The 25,844-nt window shown below is 42.5% G+C and overlaps 1 protein-coding gene across 1 annotated transcript in view; it reads right to left on the minus strand.

The window, feature by feature from the left end:
* Nucleotides 1-25,844, minus strand: part of LOC132576193 (uncharacterized) — a 120,209-nt gene that overhangs the window by 13,426 nt on the left and 80,939 nt on the right. Inside the window, exon 4 of the mRNA XM_060245135.1 lies at nt 12,062-12,115. Within this exon, the coding sequence (XP_060101118.1) occupies nt 12,062-12,115 (54 nt within the window). The remainder of the gene's footprint in view (nt 1-12,061; nt 12,116-25,844) is intronic.

Raw genomic sequence — 25,844 nt, forward strand, 5'->3', positions numbered from 1 at the left:
CACCCAAGTGAAGGCATCCACTCCCTCCCCACCTCAAGGGGAGCTGATCTCTTCCATCTGGAGAACAGTTGTAATTCTGAGTGATCTCCAGCCCTCACCTGGAGATTGGCAACAGTTGTTCCCCAGGAGGAAAGGCCTCTCCTTCAGAGGCTGTAGCTACACCTTAGGAATTCCTCAACAACTACTAAAGGCCTCTGTGTTAATGCCCCCCAGGATTGTTGTCTTCCCACTCACCCAAGTGAAGGCATTCACTCTGCCCCCAACCTCCAGGGGAGCTGGAGCTATCATCTGGAGAGTAGTTCTGAGTGATTTCCAGCCCTCACCTGGAGACTGGCAACAGTGGTTCCTTGGGAGGAAATTGCTGGTAGCATCAAGGCATCCTGAGATGCTTTGAACTACAGACAACACATCTCTCTCCCCATCCTGGAGAGGGTGGACTGTATAGGGTTGCCAAGTCCAATTCAAGAAATATCTGGGGACTTTGGGGGTGGAGTCAGGAGACACTGGGGGCGGAGCCAGGAACAAGGGTGTGACAAGCATAACTGAACTCCAAGAGAGTTCTGGCCATCATATTTAAAGGGACAGCACACCGTTTTTAAATGCCTTCCTTCCATAGGAAATAATGAAGGATAGGGGCACCTTCTTTTGGGGCTCATATAATTGGACCCCCTGGTCCAATCGTTTTGAAACTTGGGTGGGTACTTTGGGGAGAGGCACTAGATACTATATTGAAAATTTGGTGCCTCTGCCTCAAAAAACAGCTCCCCCAGAGCCCCCGAAACCTCCAGAACAATTCCCCATTATACCCTATGAGAATCGATCACATAGGGAATAAAGAAAATGTTTCACTCTCCCCCCCCCGCTTTCTGGCGAGTCTGAAGCAGCGGATCGGCCTTTCTACTCAACAGTTGCTGCTAGCTTCTTCACAGAAACACAGACACACCATCCTAAATTGAAGCCTTTCAAGTCAAGCCTCCAGAGGTGCAAAGGCACATGGTCCTTTGCGGGCGGGGTTCCCTCCCCCCCCCCCGCCGCCAGCTGATTGGAGGCGGGAAGCAGCCTGGGAAAACTGAAGAAAGGCTGCTGCGATCGGGGCTGGGTGGGAAGGGAAGGGCAAGGAGAAGCTGCTGGGATCGGGGCTGGGTGGAAAGGGCTGCCATTCCCCCCCGCTTTCCAGATTTTTGGCAAGCGGGGGGAGAAGGCTCCAAATTGGGGGTCTCCCGGCTAGGTGGGAGATTTGGGAAGCCTAGGACTGTATGCCATTCTATTCATCTGAGGCCTTTACTGAGAAAAGTAGCTTGGGTTGCCTAGCAACACACTCTGGCTAGCACTTCCCAGGGGGCAGGAAACACTCCCAGCAGGGCCAGGCCTTGGATAAGCTTGGGGCAGAGGGCCATTGCTGACAATCATGTCAAAGTTAGGCTGCAGGAGCTGAAGGCCTCAAACTTGGGTTTTGGAGCTGCTTTGCACTTTTTTTGCTGTGAAGTGGAAGGGGCCAAATTTTTGCCACAGATGGTCACAGGAAATGGTGGAGAAGCAGTGGAGATGTGTCTCCATCTGAAACAAGTTCATTTTGGCGACTGGGGGAGCATTTGGCAGTCTATAGTTGGCAGCCCCCAGCCCACTCCGCAGGTGCCTCCCCCTCCCTCCCTCCCAACTCAGTTACCAACCAGGCAAAACAGTAAAGAACGGGCTCCTGGGACTCTTTCAGGGTGCCCCCCCACCCCCGTCAATCACGTGATCGGCGGGAAAAGCCGTGCCGAGGCTGGCAGCCCCTACGCCGGCTTTCTAGAGCGCTCAGCAAGTTCAGTGCATTAGCAGCATTCATTCCCATTACCCTGCAGTGTATGGGCTTATCTATATGTTCACCCAGACTACATAGTAGGGTTCTTCTAATGCTGTTTCTCATTATCCAAATATACTGGGAATGCTTGTTTTGATGTTAGTTAATCAAATAATTAAATTTTAAAATTTTAAAATAGAAAAACATTTGATAACATATCTTGCTGTTCTTCTCTTGACTGCTTCTGTTTTAACAATTTATTAAGGTTTTGGAGTAACATAAATTTTAAAAAAGGAAAAAAGGGGGAGGGGGAAAATAACATAAAAAGAACACATACAAAGCTGTAATTATAAACTTACATATTTCTCCATATGTTAGCTAGATTTTCTTTTACATTTTTTTCCAGCTCCCAACAAACAAATCCTGAGTCTTCACACAGTTCATCTTATATCAGCTACAATACATTATTAATGTGTTTTTCAATCCATACATAAAAAGGTGACCATATTTCTTTTAAAAATTTTTTGCTGTCAATAGGTCTGTGTCTATAGGCAATTTCATTAGTGGATCTGGATGTTGCAAGAAGACCAAACACCAAGACTGAGATGCATGTTCAGTAAATCTTGTGTTTCCATGTCCTTTATCAGATCAAACAGCTATTTATTTGGAACCCAATAATCCCTGTCAACAAACTAACTGGCATACTGCTCATAACTTGCTGATGAAAGTGCTCTTTTTCCTTTGTATTGGACCCAGAGCCAGCCCTAGACTGTCTGGCACCCTAGACAAGGCAAACCTCTGGTACCCCCCCCCCCCTGTACTGATAATGTCACTGAGCCACATGGGGGCTTCCTAGTTTGCCTAGTGGTGGGGCTGGCCCTGATTAGACCCAACTGAGGATTGGCAACCCTAATTATGACTAAAATAAATGTATTTTTATTGCTCTTGTTATAAATAACAAGAGCAATAAAATGCATTTATTTTAATCATAATTAGGGTTGCCAGGATGGTGGAAGATAGGAGGGCCTGGCATGACTTTGTCCATGGGGTTGCAAAGAGTCGGACTCGACTGTGTGACTGAACAACAACAACAAATCCCCAGTTGGGGTTTTAAACAAAATAACTACTGAAGAAGTTTTGGGGAACACAATTTTATATTCTTGCCTCAGGCTCAAATTAGCTAGTTATGGCTCTGGATCACAGAACGTAGATTTATGGTGCTGCCTAATATGACAGACTTCTTAAAAAGACTTTTGCTGTCACAGCAAAATAAATTAAAGTCCAGTCCCACTTTAAAGACCAACGGTGTTTATTTCAACACAAGTTTTCATGACTCACACCTCAGATATGTGAAGAAGAAATAATCATATTGGGAATTCTTCTTGAGGAAAGAAAGAGGGCAGTTCATGCAGGTTAAGTGTGAATCCCATCATATCTCAACTCAGTAGTGATGCATAATGGATGGTGAGAGAGGTCAGAGGCTTGAACAAATAAGCAATAGCAATGAAGTAGGATAAATAAAGTGGTATTGGAACAAGTTTACAATTTGATGAAACAAGAACAGCCAATTAAAATTTCTAAAAAGCAGGTCCCTATAGAGCTATTAAAGATTATAGTAAGGAAATTCAAATCTATTTAAGCCAAGATGATATGTAGTGTTTAATGTTTTGATGTCTCCTAACAGAGAACTTTCACATTGTATATTCCACGTGATATTTTTTTTTGGTAGAGCAGTAACTTTCATTTCTGTAATATGTCTAAGGAGGTTAAAATGTTCTCCCACATGTTTATGGATGTTCTGATTTCTTACATCTAATTTGCATCCATTGATCCATACAGAGACTCACACAGTTGCCTAATATAGACAGCAGAAGGGCTTTGTTGGCATAGGATGGTATATATTAAACTGGATGATGTATGAGTGATTTGTGGTACACTGTTCCCTATGCTAGAGAGGGCATGTAATGGAGCATGCCATCATTAACCTTGCAACTGAGATCTATACCCCCCCCCCTCCAAAGCTTCTATAAAGTTCCCCTTGAACTTGGTTTGACAGCCACAATGCAACAAAGATGAATTTGCTTATGCAAAAAGAAATGCAGAAAAGCCACTGTATAAGAGACCTACTCTCTATACAAAGAGGGAACACAGGTTGTAATTTTTTCATATATCATGTGGAATAATGTCCCCCATTAGTTGTATATCTGATCTTCAGGGGGAGCTCCCCCACCTAACCACTGTCAGGCTAATCTCCTACCCATTAGCTCAATTTCAATATTGGCATCCTAATGCTTTTCCTTCTGCCTCTTTTAAAGACAGTAGAAGAAAAGCCCTGATATGTTACCTAAGCGGAGGACAAGCTCAGCTTCTTCTTTGTATTATAGGAATGCTGCTAAAGGGTGGCTCCATTTGAGAAGGCTGAGCAAACACACAAATGTCCTCATAAAAGGGGGGGGGGGGGGAGACACGCAGCACAACTATATTTACAAAGTTGTCAAGTGACCACTGGCAACTATACAAGGGCCAACTAGACAATGCATGATCTTCTTTGAAAAGTTCCAGAGAGAGAAGCATTATGCTCTGTTACTCACAATCAGGCATTACAGGAAATAAGCCAGATCTGGGTTTTCACTGAAAACTCAAGTTGGGGGGAGTGAGAGACTTTTTCTTCCTGGCACAGTGCTTGCATTAATAAATGCTTTCACTGCCCTATGATGTAAAGCCCAGAGGACAAGCATGTGAAATATAGAGAAGGCGGCATTTGTAATGGATTTCATCTGCAGAACATTACTGGCATAGGTTTCTACTGATAAATCATTTGTGCAGAGTACTGCCCCCCCCCCTTTTTAACTTGTGAGGGAGACAGAAGAACTGTGACCCCATTTTCTTGTCCTTCTGTAGTTATGGGGATGGGGTGGGGTTGGTTGGAACTGTACTCTGATTACAGTGAGAGCGTTTTACTTCTTGACTTGCTACTAGTTGGTAGGGGGCTAGAATAACAGAATCAGAGTTGGAAGAAACTTCCAGGGTCATCTAGTCCAACACCCTGCACAATGCAGGAAATTCTGTACAATGCAGGAAATGAAGAAAATTCACAAGTACCTCCCCCCCTGCATATACCCCCAGTGACCCCTGCTCCAAGCCAAGAAATTGGCAAAAAGAAAAAAAAACTTCTCCAGGATCCCTGGCAAAACTGGCCTCTAGACAAATTGCTGTCTGAACCTAGGTGGCAAACAGCATTCTCCTGGATGTGTAAGAAGGGGCCATGAAAACTAAGCACTGATGCAACCCTTCCTGCCCTTCTCATGATCTGCCTTTCACAGAATCAGCATTGCTGTCAGATGGCCATCTAGTCTCTGTTTGTGTGCGCGAGGATTTATTGAAAAAGTAGGAGCTCACACAGTGGAACAGCTGGCTGTAGTAGCTGGTACAGCGGATTGTTCCTGGCCTTTCCCAATCCCAAGCAATCTGCCTTTTGTCCCTGAAATTTTCTTCTGAGGATTAAGAGAGCCAAGGGTTGCCAAATCCAATTCAAGAAATATCTGGGGATTTGGGGGGTGGAGCCAGGAGACATTGGGGTGAAGCCAGGAGCAAGGATGTGACAAGCATAATTGAACTCCAAAGGGAGTTCTGGCCATCACATTTAAAGGGACTGCATACCTTTTAAATGCCTTAGGGGCACCTTCTTTGGGGGCTTACAGAATTGGACCCCTAGTCCAATCTTGTTGAAACTTGGAAGGTCTTTTGAGGAGATGCACCCCATGCTATGCTGAAAAATTGGTGCCTCTACCTCAAAAAACAGCCCCCCCGAGCCCCAGATACCTGCAGATCAATTCACCATTATACCCTATGGGAATTGGTCTCCATAGGGAATAATGGAGTGCCCAGCAGACATTTCCCTTCCCCTCCCCTCTCTTTCTGATGACCCTGAAGCGGAGGGAGGGCCTCCAAGCCAGGGGATCACCTGCCTCCACCTGGGAATTGGTAACTCTATAAGAGCCTCAGAAGCAAACAGTGCCACAGTGTTGGGGTGCTGCAGTGATCAGAGGGAACTGGGCTCAATCACCTCCTCCTCCCTCCTCTGTAGAAGAGGGAGAAAGATTTTACCCAGCTCCCCCTCAACATGCAGCAACCCACACTATGGTGCATTCTGTTTGCCAGAGTCTCCCAACCCTCAGGCAAATTTCTGGGAAAGGCAGGCTGCCTGGGAAAGGTAGTGCCAGAAGATCCAAACGTGGACTATTGCACCCTTCTTAAATCTTCGTTCGCGAAGCCAAGCCGAGAGAGAGAGAGAGAGATATATCCAGTGGGAGCATTCACTGAAGTGTACAGCAGAACTTAATTTCATTGCTTGCAATTTCCTAGATTTGCTTTCCCCCTTTCATGGCAAGTTCATATGCCCTCCCAAACAAAGAGATCCTGGACAGTCAGTCAAAGAACATAACAGCACCTGTTAGGATCTTGAACAGCCCAAGGGAACATTCACAGATCTAGGTCAGAGGGCAGGCTACAGTACTGGGCTGGCCAAATAAGCAGTAAGACAATTCAGATAAAGAGGACCTCCTGACTGCTTAATATTGAAGTCTGAAGGCTCTCAAGCTATTAAATTAGGACAGAGCCATGAAACCTATCAATAACCCTGGCTAAGGGTGAGCCTAGCCAACTAACCTCATTCCAATGTAGATAAAACTAATTAAAGAGGTTTTCCTTAACTCTTTTCCACTGCCTACAGGTGCCAGTTTGAAATTCACCCGCAGTTCCACTGAAATCAAAGAGCATTCAATCGATACAAGCATGCATAGCTACAAAAAGGCGATCTCACGGTACATACACTTTTAAGGCTTGTAGTCTTTATGTCTAATGCAAATCAGCCTCTTCTAGCCTTGAGATCTATAAAGTATGGAATGAATGTGTGCCTTATGGAGTCAATGTGCAGTGCAGTGCAGTGCAGTGTGTGTGTGGATATGCATGCACAGAACGCTCTGAAATTTGCCTTAGCTTCAGGCAGTGCAATTCCACACAGCTAAGCAATCTAAACAAACAATATTACCCATTTAGAAAGAATTTTAAAAATTAAAAAGAGAGAACAAAGTGCATCTTTAGCATCTTAGTATAGTCAGGGTTGTTGGCACCAGTTCTACACGTGCCAAGCCAAAGCACTTGCCTGAGGACAAAACGCTTTACTGGCAGAGGTCAAGAAGACTCAGACTTCTAGAATATCATACTGCAAAAATATTCATAAAAATAGGAGCCAGATTCCCACATCATTCATAAAGGAGGAGATCTGCTGACACACTGGCTATGGAAAGGAAAGCAAAGGCCTCCCCATTATTAGACACATTGCAGACCAGCTTTTTCAAAGATCATTTGAAGAACATTTGATACTACTAGCAGCACTAGCCTTCTACCTCACTTGTACTGTATGAATGTTAGAAATAGGGCTGCGAATCCCCAGGTGGGGCAGAGGATCCCCCAGTTTGGAGGGCCTCCCCCACTTTAGGGTCATCAGAAAGCAGGGGGGATGTCTGCTAGGCACTCCATTATTTCCTATGGAGACCAAATCCCATAGGGTATAATGGAGAATTGATCCACAGGCATCTGGGGCTCTGGGGTGTGTGTGTGTTTTTGTTAGGTAGAGGCCCCAACTTTAGAACACACCCAAGTTTCAAAAAGATTGGACCAGGAGATCCAATTCTATGAGCCCCCAAAGAAGGTGCCCCTATTCTTCATTAATTCTAATGTAGGGAAGGCATTAAAAGGTGTGCAGTCCCTTTAAATGTGATGGCCAGAACCCCTTTGGAGTTCAATTGTGCTTGTCACAGTTTTGCTCCTGGCTCCACCCCCTCCCCCAATGTCTCCTGGCTCCACCCCCAAAGTCCCCAGATATTTATTGAATTGGACTTGGCAACCCTAGTTAGAAATATATTAATGAATAAAGTGGTACCACATTTCTCAAAACCCCCAGGCACCTGTAGGTAAAACAGAAAGAGTAAAAAGGATATTCAATCTGAGGAAGGGAGTAAAGTGTGAAACTGCTGAAATCTAGTTGCAGATTAGCTACAGAAATAGGTTAAGAAAATTGTTTATCTGACAGAGGAGAGCAATATGGGGCCTTCAAACATCTGGACCTTCTATCTAGCAGCTTCTGGCAGAGATATTTTTAAGAAGAAACCTAAAGACACTGAAGAACAGGCAACAGGATTGTTTAAGCATGGTTTCTAAAACTGGGATCTACAAGTAATACCCAGTCATCTTGTCAGAATGCAGACTAATAGAATGGGCGAGCAGGGGTAGAAGGAAGATCCATTTCTCTTAGGGTGCTGCCTGAAGCAGAAGATAGTGGTAGCATTGGGGTAGAAATGCCTGGGATGCTGAAGAAGGCAGCTGTAGTGGCCTCTGAGCTGTCAAGAAGGCCCTGGGTCTAATGAAAGGATAGAGGCCTCCACATGTGTGGCTTACTGTATGCCCTCTGAAAAAGGGATGCTATTCATCCTGCCTGGGCAATGAGCCAGCAAGGATGAAGAAGAGAAGGAACAAAGATATGGCCACTAACTCCCCTTCTTCTGCATTTAATAAAGTAAAGTGGCTGTTCGGCATGTGCTGGGTGTCAGGAAGAGAAGAGCAAACTACTACCACACAGTGGAACTATTTAACAAAAATTAGTTACTGAAGTTAGAGAAACAGTGGTTTAGAGCAGGAACTACTTTTTATAATCAAAAATCAAAACTGAGAGCAAAAGATAAATTAAGTATTAGAGAGACTATTTGAATAACTGAAACAGTACCACTAAACATTACTGATAAGTGACTTGCTGCTTAATAATCCATGAAGTTTCTGCAGCCAAAGCACTGGTTGTTGTGAGTTCCGTACTAGAAACTGACATACTTCAGATCTCACAATAAGTACCAAATATACACAGAAGGACCCCACAAGATTGTTTAGTGCACAGCCCTAAATCTGCTTGTGGGTCATGCTTGGATTAGCGGCAACTGCTTATAGCTCTCATTTCCCTTTCTCGAGGAACCTCTTTTGCCTGCCATTCTCTTTACATACTGGTTACTCTGTGATCCCACCTACGCCTCCGTTATATCTTAAAGATTTTTTAAAGAGCCATATTTGCTTCTGAACAGAGCCACATTTGGCTTTAGAGCCAGATTGCAGACTCCTGGTATAGAAGATTAGGGAATTCCACACTGGGTCCATGAAGCTATATTCAGAACAAAACATCTTTGGCTATATTGGAGGGGTAGGTGGGATGGTAGAATAACGATTATGTAAGGGGAATGACAGGCAAAAAAAGAGCTTTACTGTTCCATTTTATCCTCACAACAATTAATGTATTAATGTTGATAGGTATCTCAGCATTGCAAATAGAGGACCACCATACTTTATCCTGTTTCTGTGTATAAAACTTACACAGATTGCCAGAAGGACATAGAATACCCTATCAGTAACGTCATGTGTTTTAACTAGGATTTACAACTCAACCTGCAGATATTTAACAGCTGAATACAATTGCTATAACATAAGCAGCTTTACTGTTGTGTCAGAAGAACTGTTAAGAAAAAGTAAAACAAATCAAGTGGGATATTTTGAAAACACAAAGTTGCCATAATCTATTCTAGCAATTCTGCAATTTTCTTGTTCCTTTCTCATCTAATCCTCACTGAGCATCTGAGAGAACTGCCTTTTTCTTAAAAGTGATGGTGTCACCTCTTGTATTACAGAAGCCACTCTAACATAGCAGACCTTATGTTCCTGTGTAGTTTAAATTTGTTTACTGGCAGCATGGCTATCAAAAAACACTATACTTCAAAAATGCGTCAGGTCTGTCTGTGAACCTCATTTGAATCACCAACTTACATGAGTCCTTCTTACCAAAGATCAAAACGCCACACAAGACACTTTGTGGCTATTCCTACATATGCTTGAAGAATAAGAACATAAGAGAAGCCATGTTGGATCAGGACAATGGCCCATCCAGTCCAACACTCTGTGTCACACAGTGGCCCAAAAAATTATATATACGGTATACATATACATATATATACATACTATGGCTAACAGCCACTAATGGACCTCTGTTCCATATTTTTATCTAACCCCCTCTTGAAACTGGCTATGCTTGTAGCTGCCGCCACCTCCTGTGGCAGTGAATTCCACATGTTAATCACCCTTTGGGTGAAGAAGTACTTCCTTTTATCCGTTTTAACCTGTCTGCTCAGCAATTTCATCGAATGCCCACGAGTTCTTGTATTTTGAGAAAGGGAGAAAAGTACTGAGTTATCCTGAGTTATCCTTTCTCAAGGAATATGGTCACCTTTTTATGTATGGATTGAAAAACACATTAATAATGTATTGTAGCTGATATAAGATGAACTGTGTGAAGACTCAGGATTTGTTTGTTGGGAGCTGGAAAAAATGTAAAAGAAAATCTAGCTAACATATGGAGAAATATGTAAGTTTATAATTACAGCTTTGTATGTGTTCTTTTTATGTTATTTTCCCCCTCCCCCTTTTTTCCTTTTTTAAAATTTATGTTACTCCAAAACCTTAATAAATTGTTAAAACAGAAGCAGTCAAGAGAAGAACAGCAAGATATGTTATCAAATGTTTTTCTATTTTAAAATTTTAAAATTTAATTATTTGATTAACTAACATCAAAACAAGCATTCCCAGTATATTTGGATAATGAGAAACAGCATTAGAAGAACCCTACTATGTAGTCTGGGTGAACATATAGATAAGCCCATACACTGCAGGGTAATGGGAATGAATGCTGCTAATGCACTGAACTTGCTGAGCGCTCTAGAAAGCCGGCGTAGGGGCTGCCAGCCTCGGCACGGCTTTTCCCGCCGATCACGTGATTGATGGGGGTGGGGGGGCACCCTGAAAGAGTCCCAGGAGCCCGTTCTTTACTGTTTTGCCTGGTTGGTAACTGAGTTGGGAGGGAGGGAGGGGGAGGCACCTGCGGAGTGGGCTGGGGGCTGCCAACTATAGACTGCCAAATGCTCCCCCAGTCGCCAAAATGAACTTGTTTCAGATGGAGACACATCTCCACTGCTTCTCCACCATTTCCTGTGACCATCTGTGGCAAAAATTTGGCCCCTTCCACTTCACAGCAAAAAAAGTGCAAAGCAGCTCCAAAACCCAAGTTTGAGGCCTTCAGCTCCTGCAGCCTAACTTTGACATGATTGTCAGCAACGGCCCTCTGCCCCAAGCTTATCCAAGGCCTGGCCCTGCTGGGAGTGTTTCCTGCCCCCTGGGAAGTGCTAGCCAGAGTGTGTTGCTAGGCAACCCAAGCTACTTTTCTCAGTAAAGGCCTCAGATGAATAGAATGGCATACAGTCCTAGGCTTCCCAAATCTCCCACCTAGCCGGGAGACCCCCAATTTGGAGCCTTCTCCCCCCGCTTGCCAAAAATCTGGAAAGCGGGGGGGAATGGCAGCCCTTTCCACCCAGCCCTGATCCCAGCAGCTTCTCCTTGCCCTTCCCTTCCCATCCAGTCCAACACTCTGTGTCACACAGTGGCCAAAAAAATTATATATACGGTATACATATACATATATATACATACTGTGGCTAACAGCCACTAATGGACCTCTGTTCCATATTTTTATCTAACCCCCTCTTGAAACTGGCTATGCTTGTAGCTGCCGCCACCTCCTGTGGCAGTGAATTCCACATGTTAATCACCCTTTGGGTGAAGAAGTACTTCCTTTTATCCGTTTTAACCTGTCTGCTCAGCAATTTCATCGAATGCCCACGAGTTCTTGTATTGTGAGAAAGGGAGAAAAGTACTTCTTTCTCTACTTTCTCCATTCCATGCATAATCTTGTAAACCTCTATCATGTCACCCCGCAGTCGACATTTCTCCAAGCTAAAGAGCCCCAAGCGTTTTAACCTTTCTTCATAGGGAAAATGTTCCAAACCTTTAATCATTCTAGTTGCCCTTTTCTGCACTTTTTCTAATGCTATAATATCCTTTTTGAGGTGCGGTGACCAGAATTGTACACAGTATTCCACACCATCCACACAGTATGAGACCGCACCATCGATTAATACAGGGGCATTATGACACTGGCTGATTTGTTTTCAGTTCCCTTCCTAATAATTCCCAGCATGGCGTTGGCCTTTTTTATTGCAAATTTTTTATCATAGCAAATGGCCCACTATCCAGGACATCAACCAAAAGAGAAGACTTGATTTATAAAGTCAAGGAGGACCCAACTGCCCAACTCAGAGAGGTAACTCACCAGAAAATGCAGGGCAAACTTACCCGAATTTTGATCACTCGTGACTTTGCTCCACAACTCTTCTTAAATAGCATCTTCTGAAACAGAAAGAAAATCCCAGAGTTAAGAGGCTGCAGTACAGAAAGGGGATTCATGCAAGATGTAAACAGTAATGATGCATCATTTTTTTTTTAGTGCTAAGTAAGCCTGAGTAGCTTGCATCTTCATTACAGATGATAAGAAAATGTCATCTTTTGCAGAACTTTTTCCTGCCATGAATGTTTAAGTAACAGGAGAGCTGCCAATTCTACTTGACAGTTTCTGAAAAACTCACCACAGATGGCTAAGGAATAGAATTAGCAGGGACACTCTGCTAATTGTAAGCTGACAGTGGTGGCTGAAGTACTTTGCAAAAAATTAAACTATTGGGCTCTTTTCATAAGAGGGATGTTATTGTCATAACAGTTTGCACCACTTTCTTTTGTTCTTTTAGGCACAGTTCTCTTTCTTTACAGGCTGAGCCCACTGAAGTATTTATGTGAATATCTTGTCTAATAAGCATTTGGCCACATGTCTAAATTAATTACATGTTGATTTGAAGGAATGGGTAGAATACTAATCATGAAAAATCTAGAAAAGCCAGGGAATCTGTACAATGCTCATTCAGCATAGTATTCCAAAAGTGAAACATTCCAGCGTGAAACAAAGCAATTTGCCATTTTGCAAAAACCTCTAACACAAACAACATTCCTCAGAAGAGGCATGCCCCACCAAGCCCTACCTAGTTAGGTTTAAACACAACTCAGTGTCTTACAGGAACAAGACCATAGTCAATAACTGCCAAGTTGTCAAGACATTACTTCAGGCTACAATCAGTTCTCTGTCCATAAAATTGCAAACTAAACAAGCAAGACTGTTTCATCCTAAAAAAAAACAACTGATATAATCAGAAACATTAAAATAGCCTCTCATTAAACCCAGACAGTATACCAAAACTGACCATCACTTTAGACCAGTTTTAATGATTATTTGGGACTCTTATCTGTTGATTTTCACAGACATAGCACTTTAATTACGTGAACACAGACCTTCAAAGCAGAAAGAGCAGAAAGTACGTAGACCAAATTCTAGCAGTGGCCCATTAGTCAGTCTCTTTTCAGCAAACATACTTATCCACTGGATTAAATGGTCTTTTGTCTGATCCAGTAAGACATATGTTCTTGAGAAAGGATAACTCAGGATAACTCAGTACTTTTCTCCCTTTCCCAAAATACAAGAACTCGTGGGCATTCGATGAAATTGCTGAGCAGACAGGTTAAAACGGATAAAAGGAAGTACTTCTTCACCCAAAGGGTGATTAACATGCGGAATTCACTGCCACAGGAGGTGGTGGTGGCCACAAGTATAGCCACCTCCAAGAAGGGTTTAGATAAAAATATCGAGCACAGGTCCATCAGTGGCTATTAGCCACAGTGTGTGTGTATATATAAATTTTTTTGCCACTGTGTGACACAGAGTGTTGGACTGGATGGGCCGTTGGCCTGATCCAACATGGCTTCTCTTATGTTCAGGATGACTTAAATATAGTAATTGCTCTAACTATGAAGATACTTTAAGTATAGGGCTGCCAAGTCCAATTCAAGAAATATCTGGGTACTTTGGGGGTGGAGCCAGGAGACATTAGGGGTGGAACCAAGATCAAGGCTGTGACAAGCATAATTGAACTCCAAAGGGAGTTCTGGCCATCATATTTAAAGGGACGGCACACCTTTTCAATGCCTTCCTTCCATAGGAAATAATGAAGGATACGGGCACCTTCTTTTGGGGCTCATAGAATTGGACCCCCTGGTCCAATCTTTTTGAAACTTGGGGGGTATTTTGGGGAGAGGCACTAGATGCTATACTGAAAATTTGGTGCCTTTACCTCAAAAAAACAGCCCTCCCAGAGCCCCAGATACCCGCGGATCAATTCTCTATTATTTTCTATGGGAATAAATCTCCATAGGAAATAATAGAGTTCCCAGCAGACATTTCCCTCCCCTCCCCCCGCTTTCTGACAACCCTGAAGCAGGGGGAGGGCCTCCAAACCGGGAGATCCCCTGCCCCCACCTGGGGATTGGCAACCCTATTTAAGTATGCTCTCTAGCTTTGCACTCCAGATTTGCCAATTTAAAATCAAACCCATGGCACATGAGAATTCTAGTATTTCGTTTTTTAAAAATGAAATGAAGGAAGATGGAACACATCTCATCCCTTCTGCAAAGGTAAGGATGACAGAATACATCTGATTCCTATCCTTGAGATTTGGGGTGGGGTGGAAGCAGGGGAGTAACCATGCTAAAAAACTGACACTTCAAGCAAATCTTTTCTTTGGTATAGATGTTCTTGATAGTTTTCATACTCTCCATGAGCTAGCCAACTTTTTAACTGCCTCTGTTCCTTTGCCTTTAATAGCAACCTGACATGTGGAATAGCAACCTGACATGTGGATTCCTCCAGCAATCACTTGTCTCCACACCAAGAAAAGGGCTGGTTACTATATTTCTGTATGCCAGTTTCTGTATGCCAGTTTCCTGAATATGACAGCTACTATCAGTCTAGGATGAGTTTTGTTTATCTGAAATGTAGTTTCAAAATTCTCTGAAGAATTTTAACATCGTAATTTGCTGTCTGTATAAAACAGTGAAGAGCAGGGCAACAAAAATGACATCCTGAACTCTTTGCATCTATCCCAGAGCAATATTTTAGTAAGGATTTACTACAAACTTGTCAAAATCCCTGTTTTGAATTTAGACTAAGGTTGCCAATTTTCATAGACTGTAGTACCTGACAGGAATTTAATCTGCATACAAAAAGGCACATCAATCATAATAGCATCAGATGACCAGAGAGAACTTAATCTACTGCTTCTTGAAGACCAGGCTGCTCTTAAAAGGCACAGGGAGCATAACAGCCCTGGACATGGACTTCCAATTTGAAATCGAAATCATTCATCCCCAAAACTCTGGGTTTTAAAATTAATCTGAGTCAAGATTCACCTGATCTCATCAGATCTTGGAGGCTAAACAGGGTTTGCCCTGGTTAGTATTGGATAGGAGACCACCAAGGAAGTCCAGGGGTGCTACACAGAGGCAGGCAGTGGCTAACCTCTGAATGCCTCTTGCCTTGAAAGCCCTACAGGGTTGCCATAAATTGGCTGTGACTTGATGGCACTTCACACACACACACACACAGACAAATTCACCAATGTGGGAAGACAGCTGCCTCAACCCACATGGAATACGATTTCTTGAGAATTCCCATAGAACAAATTTGGGCTTTGTTACCAGTCCTGCTGCAAAAAGGGTATTATCAGAATGGTATTTATTGGGCAAGTTTTTAAAAGCCATCCTTACCCCCCCTGCCCCCATGATAGCTCTGTGAAAGTCCCTTACAAAATATCTCTTTGCAAAAGAAAAAGAGTTGGACAAAAGGTCATCAAACCTCATAATTTTTTATACCTTAGACACAAAACCACCAATGCTTTGAAACTTCTGCATGGCAACTGTGAACAGGGCAACTCAAGAGCATGACACAGCTGTTTTAAGTGGCTAGCTCTTCTCTCAGCCTTGAATGGAATTCTGTAACTAAAAACTGAAGGAAGCAACAGTTCAATTCCTGTTCTTTGGCAGGCAGCCCATTGTGCCAGGAAAAAAAAATGGTGATGGGTGAGAGGAATGGGTTAATATCCATTTGAAATCTTCCAAGATTCTTAACTGAAAATGTGAAATACACACTACCCAGGCTGGCCACATTGAAAAGCCCACCACCCCTGGCACCCAAACCTGTCCATTATGCAAATCAATTGTGTTAATTTGGATATTTTCTCCCAGTTGCTCTTTTTTTCTAACTTTTGTTTTCAGTGCCAGCTGCTAAGGCTAGGAGAGAGTCATTTTTATTGCCTGTTCTGCCTGCCTTTTCCTCCTTAGAGACAACAACCCAAGCACATCAGAGGAAGAGATTCAATTTGGCTAATGTCAGGGCTGTCAAACATCACCATAGGCACTCGGATAAAGATTCCTCTTAGGGCCTCTTTTTCCACACAAGCGTCACATGAAAGTACACTGCACAACTTGCCCATGATCCTCTCAGGTGACCTTCCCGTTGCCCTGTCTCTTTTCCTCTCTCTCAGCAGCCCTGGCCCCTGCTTCTATAGCTACAACAGTTCATGGCTTAGCACTGCTCCTTAGTTATGTGATAGCAGAGTGCAACAAGAGGGAGGCTATCCCACTTCCTCTGAATACAGCTGGACAAGGCTCACTCAATGGAAGCAACAGTTGAGATCAAACCTTATGTGTTAGTTTCAGGTTAATTTCAGTGAAATTTTAGAAATCACCAACCAATCTTCTGGATTGATATTTTAAAAACAAATCTGATCTTCCAGCTCCAATCCAGGCACTTGCAGCACCAAGGTGAGTTGTGAACAACTAGGAACAGTTGCACCCTCTTTGCAACAATCCAGGTGACTATCCAAAAGAGTACTACAATAAAACCATAAACAGTGCCCCAATACGCTACTGGGGAAGAGCGGAGGGCAAATCCAAGTAACCACAGAAAGAGTGAAGCAGCTGGGCCAAAGCCGAAAGGATGCTCAGCGGTGGATGTGCCTGATGGTGAAAGAACAGTCCGATGCTGCAAAGAACAATACTGCATTGGAACATGGAATGTAAGATCTATGAATCAAGGTAAGCTGGATGTGGTCAAACAAGAGATGGCAAGACTGAACATCGACATCTTGGAATCAGTGAACTAAGATGGACAGGAATCGGCGAATTTAACTCAGAGGATCACTACATCTATTACTGTAGGCAAGAGTCCCATAGATGAAATGGTGTGACCTTTATAATTAACAAGAGAGTGAGGAAGGCAGTAATGGAATACAATCTCAAAAATGACAGAATGATCTCGGTCAGTATCCAAGGCAAACCATTCAATATCACAGTAATCCAAGTCTATGCCCCAACCACTGATGCAGAACAGTCTGAAGTGGACCAGTTCTATGAAGATCTACAACACCTTCTAGAACTAACATCCCCAAAAGATGTCCTCCTCAAAATAAGGGACTGGAATGCCAAAGTAGGAAGTCAAAAGGTAACCAGAACAACTGACAAGTTTGGCCTTGGAGAAGAAAATGAAGCAGGGCAAAGGCTAATAGAACGTTGTCAAGAGAACAAACCGGTCATAGCAAACACTCTCTTCCAACAACCTAAAAGGCGACCCTACACATGGACATCACCTGATGGGCAACACAAAAATCAGATTGATTATATACTCTGCAGTCAAAGATGGAGAACCTCTTTACAGTCAGCAAAAACAAGACCTGGAACTGACTGTGGATCAGATCATGAACTACTCATTGCAAAATTCAGGCTTAAACTGAAGAAAACTGGGGAAGCCATTAGGCCATTCAGGTTTGACTTTGATCACATCCCTTATCAATCAATCACCTTTTATTATGAATATATAGTGAAGGTGAAGAATAGGTTTAAGGAACTAGAGTTGATAGACAGAGTGCCTGAAGAACTATGGATGGAGGTTCATGACACTGCACAGAAGGCAGCAATCAGCACCATCCAAAGAAAAAGAAATGCAAGAAAGCAAAGTGGTTCTCTGATGAGGCTTTACAAATAGCCGAGGAAAGAAGGAAAGCAAAAGGCAAAGGTGAAAAGGAAAAATTCACCCAACTGAATGCAGATTTCCAGAGAACAGCAAGGAGAGATAAGGAGACCTTCCTGAAGCAAAGCAATAGAGGAAAATGATGGAATGGGAAGGACAAGAGATCTATTCAAGACAATTGGAGAAATCAAGAGAACATTTCGTAGAAGATGGCAATGATAAAGGACAAAAATGGTAGGGACCTAATAGAAGCAAAAGAGATTAGGAAGAGGTGGCAAGAATGCACAGAAGAATTATACAAGAAGGATCTCAATGTCCTTGACAACCATGACAGTGAAATCACTGACCTTAAGCCAGACATCCTGGAGTGTGAAGTCAAATGGGCCTTAGAAAGCATTACTAACAACAAAACGAGCGGAGATGACGGTATCCCAGTTGAGCTATTCAAAGTCCTAAAAGACGATGCTGTTAAAGTGATGCACACATTATGTCAGCAAATTTGGAAAACACAACAGTGGCCACAGGATTGGAAAAGGTCCATTTATATTCCAATCCCAAAGAAGGGTAATGCCAAGGAATGTTCAAACTATCACAACATTGCACTCATTTCACATGCCAGCAAGGTAATGTTAGGCTAGGCTTCAGCAGTATGTCGATCGGAAACTACCAGAAGTTCAAGCTGGGTTTCAGAGAGGTAGAGGAACTAGAGAAAAAATTGCCAACATTCGCTGGATTATGGAGAAAGCACGGGAGTATCAGAAAAACATCTATTTCTGCTTCATTGACTATGCTAAAGCCTTTGATTGTGTGGATCACAACAAACTGTGGCAAGTCCTTAAAGAAATGGGAATACCAGACCATCTCACATGTCTCCTGAGAAACCTGTATAAGGGTCAAGAAGCAACTGTCAGAACATGATATGGAGTAACTGATTGGTTTAGAATAGGAAAAGGAGTTCGACAAGGATGTATATTGTCACCTTTCTATGCAAAGTACATCATGTGGAATGCCGGCCTGGATGAAGCACAAATCGGAATTAAGATTGCCGGGAAAAACATCAACAACCTCAGATATGCAGATGACACCACTCTGAGGACAGAAAGTGAAGAGGATCTAAAGAACCTCTTGTTGAGGGTGAAAGTGGAGAGCACAAAAGTAGACTTGAAACTCAACATCAAAAAACTGAGATCATGGCATCCAGCCCAATCACTCCTTGGCAAACAGAAGGGGAAGATGTGGAAGGAGTGACAGACTTCACATTCCTGGGATCCAAGATTACTGCAGATGGTGACCGTAGCCATGAAATTAAAAGATGTTTGCTCCTTGGGAGGACAGCTATGGTGAACCTAGGCAGTATAATAAAATGTACAGACATCACCCTGCCAAAAAAAGTCCGTATAATCAAAGCGATGGTATTCTCAGTGGTAATGTATGGCTGTGAGAGCCAGACCATAAGGAAGGTTGAGTGCAGAAGAATAGATGCTTTCGAGTTATGGTGCTGGAGAAGACCCTTGAGAGTCCCTTGGACTGCAAGAAGATCAAATCAGTCAGTCCTCAAAGAGAAGGGGAAAACATACTCTTGTTCAATACTGATCTAAGCTTCTACCAAATTTGTCCTAATCATTTTCACTGTTTGGGCAAGATTAGCTGCATAACAGTAGATTCTTATATTGGGTATTGAAACACCCTCCCCCCCCCCCCCCCTTTTTGATGGGTCTACACATTGTTGAAAATTTTATCCTAGGCCTAGAGTTGTTCCAAATAAATCAATTTAAGATTTGTTGGCATTTATTCAGATTTGTTGCCATTTATTCAAAGTTTTTTCTGATATTTCTATTGGAATAGCCCGGAAAAAATATAAAAATTTAGGAAGAGTAACACATCTGATATTTATGATTCTTTCATGCCAAGACAGATCAATTCTGTTCCATTTAACTAATAATGCTTGAACTTCCTTTAGCAACTCATCATAGTTGAATTTCATTAAAGACTTTATTTCCTTTGGGATATTTATCCCTAAATATGACCACTTCTTATCCACCCATGAATAAGGGACTAGATTTCTTAGCTTTGCTTTGAGAGGAACTTTTTGGTTTAAACATCAGAAGAGATCACATTCTATACCAGCAAATCCCTCCTGGAAAATTCATTAAGAATATGGGATAAACTAAGGAAATGGATTGCGCTGGGTACTTCTCTAGTAGGTAGCTTTTACAACCAAGATTGGTTCCCACAATTCATTAAGGCTAACTCCAGCCATCCATGGAAGATTAAGGGGTTGGATAGAATTGGGAGTGGATTCAAGGGAATAATATTATTACTAAGGAACAAGCAGAAAAGAAATTAGGAGCTAATATCAATTGGTATCAATACCTTCAAGTTCAGAATATGGTCCACTCTCTTCAGAGGAAAGAAACCATTAGATATGAATTGACGCCATATGAGGTCCTGCTTAAAGAGGAGGGCATTGGCAAGAAAGGTTTGCTTTCTAAACTATATAATTATTTAATTGACTCTATTCATTCATATCCACATATTAAACTCTGGAATTTAATGCTATCTCAAAGGAAAGCGATTGGAAAATGATCTCGAACTCCCCTTCCATTAAGGCTAAAAGCACTGGTATTCAACTCCAATTTTAAAAAATGTATTTCCTTTGGTATTTAAACCCTGTCACGATGAGTAAAATCTCTAGGGTCTCAAGTCCAGATTGTTGGAGGAATTGTAAAACTAAAGGCTCCCCGTATCATATGTGGTGGGAATGTCCAACAGTGTCACATTTTTAGAATAAAGTGGTAGAACAAATAAAACTTATATTCAATCTAACAATTCCAGTAGATTTTAAACTTCTTTTATTCGATATCTGGCCTGATAAAATTGGTACATAAAGATCAGAAATCTTATCTTGACAATGTTGGCAATAGCTTGTATGACGATTGCTAAACATTGGAAACTCCCACATACACCCATGATTGAAATGTGGTATGATAAGTTATGGGACCAGTATGTAATGGGTAAGACAATGGATAACCCTTTCTTCAAAAATGATACTGATTTGGCTATAGATTATGATTTGCTTTGGGCCTCGGTTTTGGAATTCTTTGGGGATATTTCCTTTTTGCCTAATAGAAGAAATTGCAGGCTGTTTCTTAATACTTAATATCTAGCATATCATGTATTGTTTTTGTAAACTGTTTGTTGTATGCATCCAATGATCTAAATTGGATTATTGTATGTTAGATTTATATTTTTATTATTTATTTTTTTCCTATGCTCTCTTTGTATTGAATTAGATTCAATAAAATAAAATCTATTTAAAAAAAAAAAAATCAGTCAGTCCTAAGGGAAATCAACCCTGATTATTCCCTGGAAGGTCAGATGCTGAAACTCAAATACTTTGGCCACCAAATGAGAAGGGAGCACTCACTGGAGCAGAACCTGATGCTAGGAAAGACATAAGGCAAAAGAAGAAGGGGAAAGTAAAAGATGGTGGCTGGACAGCATTACTGATGTGACTAACATGAATTTGAGCAGACTTCGGAGGATGATGGAAGACAGGAGGGCCTGACGTGACTTGGTCCATGGGGTCACAAAGAGTCGAACTCGACTTTGCAACAATTCTTCACAGTGCTCAAAAACAGATCTAATCCTGCTTGAAATTCGCACTTCCTCTTAAACAAGCTTCCTGTAATGTACTGAAGTCGGAGACGTTCAGATGGCAACATGCTTTATTAGCGAGTACATCATGAAGACAACATGGTGGGGCTGGATTCTGTTATATACATTTCCTGGAACAACCTTCTTCCTGGTCAGGTCCAATCCTGACCAGTTAAACTTCCCGCCACTGACTGTCATAGGCGGATTGCGTTCGTGCCTTCCAGGCACCGCCCACAGATGCGCTGTACTGTACTTTCCGGGACGAACGCCTGACACAATACTCCTCCCCTCCTAGTTCAAAATACATAGTCTTTCAAATGAACGGGTGGTCGCTGCTCTCTGAGTGACCACCGAGGTTCAATCTGGGGAGCTGGGGCTGCTGCCTGGGGTTCTGTAACCGCTGGTTCCTCGCTTTGGGCTGTAGTTGGCAGAGCACTGTCTCGATCCTGTGGAAGTATCTTCCCCGCCCTGTAAGGCTCCTCAGTCAATAACCCCGGCAAGCTCGGCAGGGTTGCTTCTTGCAGCAGCCTTGTGCTCTTGTTCCCCACTCCACCTGGCCCTGTTGGTTCCTCTGGCAGGTTGTGGTGGCAGAGTTGGTCTATGTGTCTGCAGAGGAACCCCCCCTCCCCGATGAGACCTTGTAAGAGCGGGACCTGGTGAGCCGCAGCACTCGAGCTGGTATCCATTCCGGCCTGCTCACAAAGTTCTTGGCATAGACCGCATCCCCTGGAAAGAACCCCCTCGTGGCCTCCCTGGTCTTGAGGGAGCTGCGAAGGTCCGGGGCCTGATCGGGGTATAACCTATCTAGCAAGGTGGTTAACCGCCTGCCCATGAGTAACTCCGCAGGGCTTACGCCTGTAGCTGGGGTTCAGGTTGATCCTGTTCCCAAACAGGAAGGCAGACAGTCGGTGGTCCCAATCCCCTTGGACTATGTGAACCAGGGCCTCCTTGGTTGTGCGAACCATGTGCTCTGCTTGGCCATTAGTGGCCAGGTGAAAGGGAGTGGACCGTATGTGGCAGATGAGGTACCTATTCAGGAATTCCTGGAACTCCCAGGAGGTAAACGCGATGCCATTGTCCAGACGAGCTTGTAGGTGTATGAGTTGAGGAACTCGTTCCACCGCAGGACCTGCTGTGACAGAATCTGTGGTGTCTGGAGGTCTGGGGAGAGTAGGCAAAGCAATGGCTTGTGGGCTGTGGCAATCATGAAGCGCCTACCATACAGGTAGTTGTTGAATTTGTATACGCACACCATGATTGCCAATGCCTCCTTATCTAGTTGGGCATAGTTGTGCTCAGCCTGGGTCAAAGTGCGAGAGTAATATGCCACGGGGACCTCTCTCCCGTCTGGGAGTTGGTGGCCCAGGACGGCGCCCATTCCGTAAGGGGAAGCATCGCATGCAAAAATCACGAGGGACTCGTCAAAATGGTGGAGAACCTCATTTGAAACCAAGATGTCCTTGACCACCTGGAAGGCCGCGGACTGCTTCCCCCCCCCCCCGACCCATGGGGCGCCTTAACTAGGAGTCTGTGTAGGGGTTCTTTGTGGAGCAAGAATGAGTGGTAAAAGTTCAGGAGCTCCAAAAAACTTCGTAGCTTCGCCCTCCAAGTGGGGTCTGGGGCCTGTACTATCGCCCTGGTCTTGTCAGTCGTTGGGTGAATTCCTGAAGCGTCCATCGCAAACCCCAGGAACTCCACCCTTGGCACTCCAAGCGAGCACTTTTCCCATTTCACCTTGAGACCCGCATTCTGGAAGCAGCGGAGCACCTCTCGAAGGCAGCAGCAGAACTCGTCGGTGTCTGGTGCCACTATCAAAATGTCATCGATAAAGGGTTGTACTCCAGGAATCCCTTTAAGGAAAGAGTCCATTAAACTTTGGAAAATTCCGACTTCCAGAGTTGGAACATGGTGAGTTGAGACGCTTCTCACAAAGAGGAGCAGACCGGAGCCTCTGTTCTGGGTAGAGAAGGTGACCTCAATGCCTGCTGCCTACTTTTCTCAGTGAGGGAAAAGGCCAAGACATGCTCTGGAAAATTCTGAGGGGATTTACTTTGGCTTATGAGGAGTCCCAGTGGGGTTCCTTATGGGCTTTGAAGGGTCCCCAGCAAAGAATTGCATTCCAACGTTTACAGAGGACATCCGGGGTCATTAATTTGACTTAAATTCATCATGTTTCAAGTTTTCTTTAGACTATTCTAATATCTAAATATTTACAATTGACAAGAACGGTGTTAACAAGGATATATTGGGCTGCAAGGTAAGAAGATCTTTATCTATCATTCCGGGACTAAAATCCATTCTATCTGAGATAAAGATTAAGATTTGGACTTAACTGTATTATTCTAAAGTTACAAAGAAGGGGAAATTTCAGGACTTCTGGCATTTAAGAAGCAAAGTTAAAAAAACAAAAAACAACTATTGTTTGGCATACTTGCGGTTTCTGTAAAAAACCCTCATCGTCACTGAGTTGCTGAGCTGGAAGACGCTACAGGAAGTGGCATCGCGAGATCTCTCAACCGTTGAAATGTGACTTCGCGGCAAGAAAAGCAGGAAGGAGCCATTAGAAGAAGGGAATTTTTAAACCTCCTGGCCTTCACTAGGATTTGAAAACCATAGAGAAATTGTGGCGGCCATTAAAGGAAGGTCAAAAAAATTAAATACTTAAGAGAATAAGACTTTAAAAATTAGTGGAGCCAGCACTAATTAATTAATTATATTAAGGTTACAAAGTGAAACATATTGTATAATATATTGGATTATAATATTAAAATTGATTTCGGTGGCTTTTTGGTGAAAAAGGAAAAAAACTTCCAAAGGGGCTTGAAAAATCGCGGACGCCATTTTGCGTACTTGTAAAATTTTAAAAAATCATATCTTCAGTTAGGAAGCCCCGAGAACGGCGATTTTGGACTTATTGGAAAAGGCATCTCCTAATCTATAAGACCCTTTGGTTCAATTTGATTTTGGTGAGATCAACTTAAGATCCTATTTTGGGAGTGGAGAAATAGCAATGTCTGATCATAAGCAGGCACAAAAACTGACAAGCGCAAGGCCTAGTTCACTTGAGGAAGGTATAATGCCTAAAATACAAGATCAATTGGATGCTATGGAGGCAAGACTGGTTAAAGACTGGTTAAAGTGATGAAAGATCTAATAATGGACAATAAGAAGCAATTAAAAAAAGAAACTGAAACAAGTGCAGAAATGGGGAAGACAGAAATTAAAAAAGAAATTGAGGATCTCAGAAAGGACTCACAAGCAACATTAAATAAGGTTCATGTGGTTGAGAATACGGTGAAGGATCAAGATTCCATGACAATAAATTGCAGGAGAAAGTAGTTCTGCAAGACTGCAAGTTAATGGAAAACCAGATACGTCTAAGAGGAGTACCTGAGAATGAAGGAGATGATTTAAAGACATATATAATAAACTATTGCTGAGTTTTTGGAAATAGAACATGATGAATCTAGTTATCTTTATGACTACATATACAGGGTCAATTCATCGTTTGCCAAGAAAAATAAATTACCAAGAGACATGGTAGTAAAATTTATTTCAAGAGACATGGTGGGAAAGATCTTAAAACAATTTGAAAAAACATTGGAAATGGATGGAAGCAGAGTAAGAATCATGAAAGAGCTGCCAAGAAAGGTTATAAATGACAGAAGACTGTATAAAAAATTAACTGACAAGCTGCGGGAGAATGAAGTGCGATACAGATGGATATTGCCTGAAGGTCTAAGTTTTGAATATGGAGGGAAGAGGATTACAATTACAAATGCACAGGAGCTGAGGAGATTTTTTTGAAGAAAACAAGGGATTTGGGGATACAGAATAAAGAAGAGTTGTTATGGATTACAAATTAATATCTTGGAACGTAAATGGACTAAATTCACCACAAAAAAGAAAGGCTACATTTCATTGGATCAAGAAACACAAATGCAATATAATTTGTTTACAAGAAGTACATATTAAACAATTGGATTACAAATTTTTATGGAATAAACAATTGGGTAAAGAATTTTTTTCCTTGGCTAAGGAGAAAAAAGGGGGAGTGATTTTTTATGTTAAACAGGAATTGGATCCAAAATTGATTTTTAAGGACAATGAAGGGAGATATTTAGCTGTGGAAGTGACAATGAATGATACAAAGATATTGTTGTTGGGATTGTATGCCCCAAATGGGGTGAAAGACTCCTTTTTTTAAAGATATTGTGTAACAATTGGACCAAGTGGCTTATGAACAAATAATGGTAATGGGAGATTTTAATGGAATAATTATTAACGATCTGAACAGATCAGGGAAAAGAAATGAGGGGAAGCTATCAAAGTCGTTTTTTGACTTCGTGAAACAAGAAAGTTTGGAAGTTATATGGAGGAAATTTAATCCTAGGATGCATGACTATACCTTTTTCAGCTAGGCATAACTCTTTCTCAAGAACTGATATGTTATGGTTGACAAAAGATCTTGGACTTATGACAAAAAAGATAGAGATTTTTCCTAAAGTTGGGACT

This window comes from Heteronotia binoei, chromosome 1 (genome assembly GCF_032191835.1).
Source record: "Heteronotia binoei isolate CCM8104 ecotype False Entrance Well chromosome 1, APGP_CSIRO_Hbin_v1, whole genome shotgun sequence".
NCBI classification, from domain to species: Eukaryota; Metazoa; Chordata; class Lepidosauria; order Squamata; family Gekkonidae; genus Heteronotia; species Heteronotia binoei.